Here is an 8,955-nt window from a genome sequence, read left to right on the forward strand (position 1 = left end):
CTCTGATGATGATGACTCCGAGAGCGTGAGCGATTCCGAGAGCAGAGAAGATGAAGATGAAGCTCCTGGGGAAGATTAGGCACTTAGAATTTTTTTTCTTTTTTGGATTTTTTGTGTAAGACCCCGAGTGGTCTTTATAAAGACACGAAACATCTTCCTTGAAAACATAACATCCAAGGGTGATGCCCCCAGTATTCGAGGTTGATTTTAAAGAAGCCTTGGATACTGTTGAATTGTCCCCAGGTAGCACAAATAATTGTTTCCTCATTAAAAACCTCGCCGGAAAAATCCATTTGGGACAAAACTGATCTAAAGGATAAAGAATACAATGCGTGCTTTAAAACCTGAGGTCTTTGCATTGAAGAATTTCCCGATATCTTCGATCATCCTTGACTCTGATCTTTGATTGGTATCGATTATGCACATCGGCCTAGGCCACCGCTGGATATTCATTTAGTTGACGTGACGCTACCGAACTTCACTCGTTCAAACCCTGAGTAAAGGCTTGGATAGCCCAATCATCGGTAACCGGGGGTAGGTCCAGGCGTTCCATCTGAAATTGAGATACAACATCCCTTAGCATTTCATTGTCCTTTTGTCTCACTTTGAAGAGGTCCGGCTTCCTAATTGCGACCTTTATCTCTTCGGCATGTGCCTTTACGAACGAATAGCAAGTATGGCGAAAGAATTGATGGAATTGGGTGGCAAATTGTGGTACCATATCATTGCCCTCTCCGATAAAGTTTCTCTAAATTTCTTCAACAGAAAAGATTCAATCTCATCATCTTCTAAGTCATTTCCCTTTATTGAGAATGTATAAGAAGTGACATGCTCATTATGATAAGTGGTTCCGTTGTACTTGAGAATTTCTGGCATGCGTAATTTCTTCGGAATGAGCTTTGGAGCCGCACTTGGAGGAAAAGGCTTCTATACGAACTTTTTCGAATCCAAACCCTTCAAAATCAGGGGTGCCCCCGGTATTTGATCAACCCTTGAGTTGTACATTTATACTTTTTATCATTAGCCTCAATTTTCTTTTTTCCTGATTCAATCCATTTAGTGAGCTCCTCGAGCATCTTCATGATGGCGGATAAGTTCCCGATCCATTATCATTCAACTTTTCCTATATAGGTTCGACCCTATGAACAACTTCTTGTGACGTATCGAGTTTGATTCTGCTTGGTGCTCGACTCTGATTTTGGAGTTGCGCTATCTCAGCCTGCTAAGTTTGTAACATGTCAAATATCATTCGAAGTCTAATCCCGCCTTTTCATCACTCTGTGCATTCTGATCGGCTGCCCGAGCGTCTCTGCGGACGCTATTCTTAGGGTCGGCACCTAAATCTCCACGAATGGCGACGTGAGAACTGGCATCGACTGGATCTACGACCTGTGGTACATCGGGATTGATTGGAGGTACTCCATTTCCCGGGGCGGCCATGTGCTCGTTCTCGCCATAAAGACCAAGGCCGGTATCTGTGTGAGTGGGTACTGCTTGAGAGTTCGACATGTTGATTCCTGAAATCAAAAACACTTATGAGAACAAGCGTAAAAGCAGCGTGTGTTATGAAGGTTAAAATATTAAGAAATCACTATTATCCTTATTCCCACGGTGGGCACCAAACTGTTTACCCCAAAAATTGAGTAACAATTAAACTTGTAATGTGGTTTTAAGGATACGTGATTTCACTTAATATCAATTGAGAAACGTGAAGATAAGCAATAGAAATTGATAATAATGTAGAGCGAACCAGTGTTTAAACAAAGTCCTCGAGTTGGAATACCCTCGAGCTAGTAGAGCAAGAACAGTTAAAAAAAAGCAAATCGATAAACAAGAGAACGTGAGTTAAAGAGAGAATATTATATTGATTTGATATGTGTGAATGTCAGGTCCTTATAAATAATGGGGACTCCCCTTTATATATTAGAGGAATCCTAATTATAGTACAATTCTATTATGGAAATAAATCCCATGATAGGTATGAATAACTACCCTTGATTTGATCTGTTTCGAGATTTCCACCGTGATTCCGACCAATTACGGATATCCCGTCTTTCCGTTATTGCACTTCACTCGAAGTCGGTCATACTGAGTCCCGATCGCTGTCGGCCTCGATCTCGATGGGCACCCCGATTCTTGAACTTGACACCTTGTGTTCTTACTCTGGCCTGATCCATTATGAGGCCGATCTCCGACGTGATCCCCTGGTCTCGATTAAATAGCAAAATCGGACAAGCCCGATTTTAACCGTATACACTGAACTGAAGAAAAAAAAACTAAAGCAATTTATTTGTTTAATCTGAGCGAGAGAACATGGATGTAGATATAAAGATCGTGAGAACAATCTTAGCAAAATTAGGCTCTGATAGACTAATATTATATGAAAGAATCTGAGCATTCAATATAATACCTTCGGAACCTTAAAAAGGAATAATAAACAATAACAATTTTTTGGTACGAGAGAAATAGCAAATTGAATGAAGATTACTACTAATATAAAGTTAAATATATTAAATTTGAGCATTTGACATCAAGATTTTTGAACCACTGAGTGTTGACTCTCTTAATAGATTGACTTCAGAATTTTTTTTTGGGTATTAAAGTGGAAGTTGATGTGAATTTTTTTTGGACATTTTGTATTTGTAGCACAATTAAAAGAGTAATGGTTTGTATTGACGAAGAGAAGCCAAAACGGTTCGATGGGTTAAGTTGACAGAGAGAAGTCTAGAGTGACAGAACATGTAGGAGAATTTAGTAAAAAAACAAGCTTAAGAAAGTTAGGCTGTGATACAATGTGAAAAAAATCTAGCATTCAATATAAAAGCTTAAGACTATGGGAAGAGTTGCACATGTTATTCTAAACAATTTTGAAAATCTTATACAACTAATGGTAGACAAATATTTTCTCTAGCTCACAAAAATAGTAAATCAAATGAAAATATATTCTAGACCTATATGAAGTTAAAACTTAAATTAAATATATAAAATATGAGTAGTTGAATTCAAGAATTTCAAAACCAAGTCTTTGAGTAGATTGCATATGGAACTGAATATGGATGATAATGAGAGTATGTTAAACCTTTAGAGGAAGTATTATGAGAACATTTAGCTTAGCTAGCTGATAGCAATTGGTAAGTATCAAATACTGAAAATTAATACTCTTAAATAGTGAAAGTAATTATGTGAATAATCAACAATGTACTTGAATAAATTAAAAGGAAAACTAATAATAACCAATTGATGTGTTTGGTAAATAGTGATGATAAACACCTTTTCTATTAAAATTACTGAAATGTTCATAAAACCAGTAAATGTGAATACAAATTTAAAGTAGTTTACAAGGAAAAGGACAAATGGCGAAAGTGAAATGGAGAACGAGTTAGATATTTTATTTTTGGAAGAGTACTTTAGAGATTACAAAAGAATTACAAATAAAAGAGTAAAAATTAGTCAAACCAAAAGTGCATATAATCAGGTAAAAATCATAAGTTGTGAGTGATCAACTTATGAATTTTTGCTCAATTTGGCTGATAAGCTTTTGAGTTATCAACACTTTGATATTTATCGATCGCGTAAATAAACTAAACAATATTTATAAAATGATCTAACTAACTTATAAGCATATCCGAACACCTTTTATGTAAGTAAACTATTGTTGTACGGTTTAAGTTCAATTGGCATTCATCCAAACAAGAAAAAATAATTGTATTCACTGGTATACCTAGAAAAGGTAAAATAAAAAGGAAAAAGGACAAAAGGTAGATGAGCTAGGGGCAGTTGATATACGTAAATGTAAGGATAATCTAATGATTTAATGTAGTCAATGAAAGTCACTTTGATTTTTTTTTCTTCAAAAGTATAATAAATTAGATAAAATCCATACTTAAATGTGATAATTTATATATGTCAAATCCGTCATGATAGTTTAGCATTTAATAAAAAGTCGTGTGGTTTCGCCTCGAGCGTGTGTGGACGAGGTTGACCAAACTTTCCATTTATTTCATATTTAACCCAAATAGCTTTTTGATCTTATAAATTTGCTCCTTCAGCTTCTTCTTTCAGTCAACTCTACTCAGAATTCTTCCAAGGGAGAGAAGAGACTATAATCCTTCTCTTCACATAAGAAAATGGGTAGAAAAATTGAGATGAAGAAAATAGAAGAGATAACAAAACGTCAAGTCACATTCTCCAAGCGACGTAGTAGTTTAATTAAGAAGGCGGAAGAAATTGCTGTTTGTTGTGATGTTGATGTGTTTTTTGTCGCATTCTCTCCTTCTGGTCGAATAAGCAAATTCTGTAGTCAAAAAAGGTAGCACAATTAAGATCCTAAATAATTTTGTACGGACATTCCGTTATGTTAGTTATTGATTTATTCTATTGTTATTTGATTATTTTCTTTTAATTTTTTCCTTTGTAGTATTGAAGACATGATTCATCGCTATATTAATCTTCCAGTTGAAAGGAGATTGACGTACATGAACTTCTCCTAAATTTTCTTGAGTTGACAATCATTTCATAGCTATTTAGTTACTTATTTGTACTAACTTATGATTATTTTCTTCTTCTTTTTTTCTTAGCCACATAGCGGATGTTCAGGTACTCCTTTAGTCTTGTATATATTTATCTGTACGCCAGAATCCTCTATATTTATTTGCAGCATTTTCAATTTTCTAAAGAATATTTCTTGTTTCCGTTAATGTAAATCAATTTAACTAATTTTAAAATGAGTAAGAAATTAAGTGTTTTTGAAATGAAAAATTAATAACTAAAAGACCCTGAAAATGCTTTTACAATGCAATCATATACAAAATACTAAATGATATTTAAACAGTTTTTTAATTGGTTAACGAACACAAGTATAACTTTTGAAAGTCAAAAATAGCATAATTCGTGATAGAGACTACTAAGAAAATTTAATTATTGGGATCAATACTGCTCACCACTTACTTATTTATTAATTTCTGTTTTCCTTTTTTTCTTTCTGTACATAAATGAAGGAAAAGGTGGAAAAACTGAGGCACTTGAACCATATCAAGGGAGATGTTAGCAAGATTCACTTTCTTGAAAAACAGTTTGTTTCTCTTTCCATTCTCTTCCACTTGATTAATTTCTTGTGTCATTAAAAAAAGAGAGATTAATTTCTTGTCTCACCCTAGTATATATTTTATTCATTTTCTTAACTTGCAAAAATGTTCTGTCACGCCTTATTGAATGGGAAAATAATAGTGTATAGCCGCTCATAAAATACTAGTTAAAATTATATATATATAATAAATAAATAAATTTTATATAATTTTTCGGCTACTGAATATAGATAATTTCATTCACCGGTTAAACTGATCTTTGCTCTATTTGAATTGCAAAACTTATGGTGTCCATGAAAATTTGCTTTACTTAGAGAGAGCTTATTTTGATTACACATGTATACAATCAAATCATCTATAATTTCTCCAATGCATTTGAGAGAGCAGTAATAATAAAAGTTATTTGGCTAATTGATTGACACTAGTTTTTGAAAATTTCATTATATCATTTTCTCTCCAATTAATGCACACCTTATCATGCTAAAGTTTAAATTGAAAAAAATAATAATTAATTCTTTCTTAGTTTTTAGAATGACAAGTATTTTGAAACAATTATTTTTGATAAACATGGTTAGTAAATAGAATGGAAAGTAACTTACTTATATTTTTTACCGCAGGAAGATTAACACTCCCCTTGATCGGATTTATTTGTTACTGTAAAAAAAATCCTATCCAAACACCAACAAAATAAGTAACTACTCCAATTTTGAACCGAAAGTCAGCCAAAGCATGACAAACATCTATTATGAAGGGGGGGAATTGAAAATGTAGACCAGCCCTTATACTTTGGAATAGTGTCACATTAGTCTTTTCTCATTTTTCTTTTCTGAATTATATATAGGGGAGGGGTAGAAAATGGAAAAGTGTTGTATAATATTTTCTTAACATCTGCTCGAGTTTTTTTGGGCCTTTTGTTCTTCCACTCCAACCTCCCAATCCTAGCTCTCTCTTGATTGTTTTAAAGAAAAAAAAAAAAAGGCACTCCTGCAAATTAAGTAGATAGACAGATCACAGATGTGTGAATTGCATGTTTACTCCTTTATGATACGAAAAACTGAAGTATTTATTACCCTCTTATCGTGACATATACTACCCCATAAACTTTTGTCATAAAAAGAAAGTCAATGAATAATCTTTCACTTACTAGTACCAGAGGTGATAAATGGACAAGTTTGGCCAACTTAAACAGTAAATCAAAAAAAAAAAAAAAAATAGCACTCCTAGCTTAAGTTCTTTTGAATTTACATAATTCCCAACCTCCAAATTTATGTTTGGATTTGAATTGCATGTTGACTCATCGGTATAACTATGTTAACCCATTCTTATCTAATAGTTTGAAAGATCATTTCAAGTTTAACTCGTCGGATCCGGTCAACAAACGAGTCATAACTCATAACCCAACCCCTTTAATTTTAAACGAGTTAAGTAAATTACTAATAGGTTACTTTGCCATTTCTAATTACTAACTAACTAGTACAAACTTGAGTTCTTTTTTATCAAGTGAAATTGGTTCTCACTAATGAAAGTTTCTCATTGATCCATGGCTCCTTGGATGTTTCAACCTGTTGCTGGTACAGGATTGAGGTTGGCACAACTCCATTCCTGAAGCTTAAAATTGATCGATAATTAAATTGCTTCACTTCTAACTTAAAATTACTTTGGTGCAGAATTTGGAGCTACAAATCAAGAAGAGCACATTGGAAATGCAGATTTTGGATGCCAATATAAGGTTATTTAATTTGCTTTAACGTCACAAGTGTTTTCCTTTTGGTTAATTCTTCTTATAACATCATTGCTTTCCATTTTATTTTACTTTTCACTATTTATTTTATGCAATATAATAGACATGGTTTAATTTCTTTATTATTAAAATTATTCAGGGATTACGAACCTGGAGTAGACCAAGAGCCTTCTCTTCATCAACTTTATTGGTGTGAGAGAAACTTGCAACAATCTCTGCAAAAAGTCATGGCTAGAAAAGTCTGTTCTTTCACAATAAAATTATATATTTTTGTTAAGGATTATTCGTCATATTAATTTCTATATTCAATAAATTTCTGATTATTATCAGATGAATTTTGATCAGATGGAATTGGAGAAACAAGGCAAGATGGACACTATACCATTTCAATTTGCTGCACAAGAAACAGATCCACAGCAGCTTGATACTTGGATTAATCCATACAGGTCTTTTTTAACCATTATATATATATATATATATACTCTTCTTTTTCCTTTTAAGTTGAGTTGTGTAAATAGTCATCCTTGTTCGTCTCTGCTTATATTATTATTGTTTTTTTTATTGTCGTTATTATTACAGTGCAAGTATTCAAGGGAACATATTCCAATTTCAAGATTTGACAGACAGAGGAAAGAGAGTGGCAGGAAATTCAAGCAATTACGCATATAACGTTCCCTTTGCAAGTTCTTCACAGTGCGGAAATATATCATTTCCTCAAATTCAAAACTCATCGCCTTATATCTCAGCACAGGTACACTTTTTAAAATGCAGTAATCAAGATTTCCTTAAAAAGAACGGGATATTTTATTTGACCTTTTTATTAATATTTTTGCACAATAGAGCGAGCAACAAAACATGGTAGTAGATGTGCAACAGAATCCAACACAAGCATTTGGTCAATCAGAGGTACAATTAGTATTCTTGAACATATTATTCCTTTTTAAGTTTGCCCCTTTTTATTCATGTAAAGGGCCGGGGTTGTGATAATTAAATTCATTTTGCAGGCACAAGTGACTTTTGGTGAAAGTAGTAGCAGCTCTATCATGAACTTTTGGAACAATCTTTGCAATTCTACAAGGTTTTTGTCGATAAACTTGATGGGACAAAATATGTCGATCAAACACGTTATGCATTTAATTATTATTTGCAAGATATATAATATGCTTCATCCATTTCCAAAAGAATGATCACATTCCAAATATAATGATCAATACATTTAAACTCAATATGAAGTCAAAATTATTATCAGAGAGAAGTTGTTAAAAGAGTAATAATATCATATAAAAGACAGAATATTTTATTTCTCGAAGTTTATGTAGTCGTTGTTCTTGTTATATGATTGCTAATCTCTTTTTTTTCTCAGGCCTATCTCCGGTCCACTCTCCACCATGAGTACTCAATTAAATAATTCCTCTCAATTAGAGTTGGATTATCCCCATACAAATTGGAATACACTACAATATCCAAGCAATATAAACGTTTCAAGTCATAACAACAATCACATCATTCAGAATAATGATGATTATTCTTCAGTTCAGAGTGATGCAAGAGGTCTTAATGGATGTAGCTATGCTTTGGAGGTCAGCTCATATTATTATTATTATTATTATGATCATCATCGTTGTCATCATTATCATCATCATTATTATTATTATTATTATTATTATTATTATTGATTAATTTGACTGCCTTTATTTGATTTTGAATTCATTGTGCTATACTATTCAGATAATTAAATACTCACTTAAGATGTTTTGTGATTATCAGGCGAATATCATGGAAAACAATCAATATTTTGTTGAAAGGACACAAGAGAATGATTCATGGGAATGGGATGACACTGTCCTCAACGAGACTTTCAGTGTGGAAAATTTCAGTATTTTGGATTGATCAACCAATGACAAATAATCTTTGGGCTCTTCCATCATATTTGATTCATTTAAAGTTGTGTTTCAAGGAAAAGACAAACAATACCTAGCAGATTTATGATATTTTAGCATGTTTTTTTTTTTAGTTACAAGAGAAATGTAATGGGGCCTATATGTGTGAAAGTGAATAAAAAATGTGCTGGCCCAAGTAAAGGTTAGTTTTGAAGACTGACAAAGAAACTCAGGATGAACCAGGTTCATC

General features: G+C 32.9%; 1 protein-coding gene across 1 annotated transcript; it reads left to right on the plus strand.

The window, feature by feature from the left end:
• Window positions 1-4,127: 4,127 nt before the first annotated feature.
• LOC138869323 (agamous-like MADS-box protein AGL8 homolog) lies at window positions 4,128-8,715 on the plus strand. The gene is made up of 13 exons (XM_070146934.1): window positions 4,128-4,309; window positions 4,418-4,471; window positions 4,578-4,596; window positions 4,998-5,071; window positions 6,662-6,668; window positions 6,752-6,813; window positions 6,965-7,064; window positions 7,156-7,271; window positions 7,405-7,576; window positions 7,666-7,731; window positions 7,830-7,903; window positions 8,189-8,405; window positions 8,593-8,715. Exons 1-13 carry the CDS (start codon window positions 4,128-4,130, stop codon window positions 8,713-8,715), a joined length of 1,266 nt encoding a protein of 421 aa, XP_070003035.1.
• Window positions 8,716-8,955: the final 240 nt, after the last annotated feature.

Source organism: Nicotiana sylvestris, chromosome 5, assembly GCF_000393655.2.
Source record: "Nicotiana sylvestris chromosome 5, ASM39365v2, whole genome shotgun sequence".
NCBI classification, from domain to species: Eukaryota; Viridiplantae; Streptophyta; class Magnoliopsida; order Solanales; family Solanaceae; genus Nicotiana; species Nicotiana sylvestris.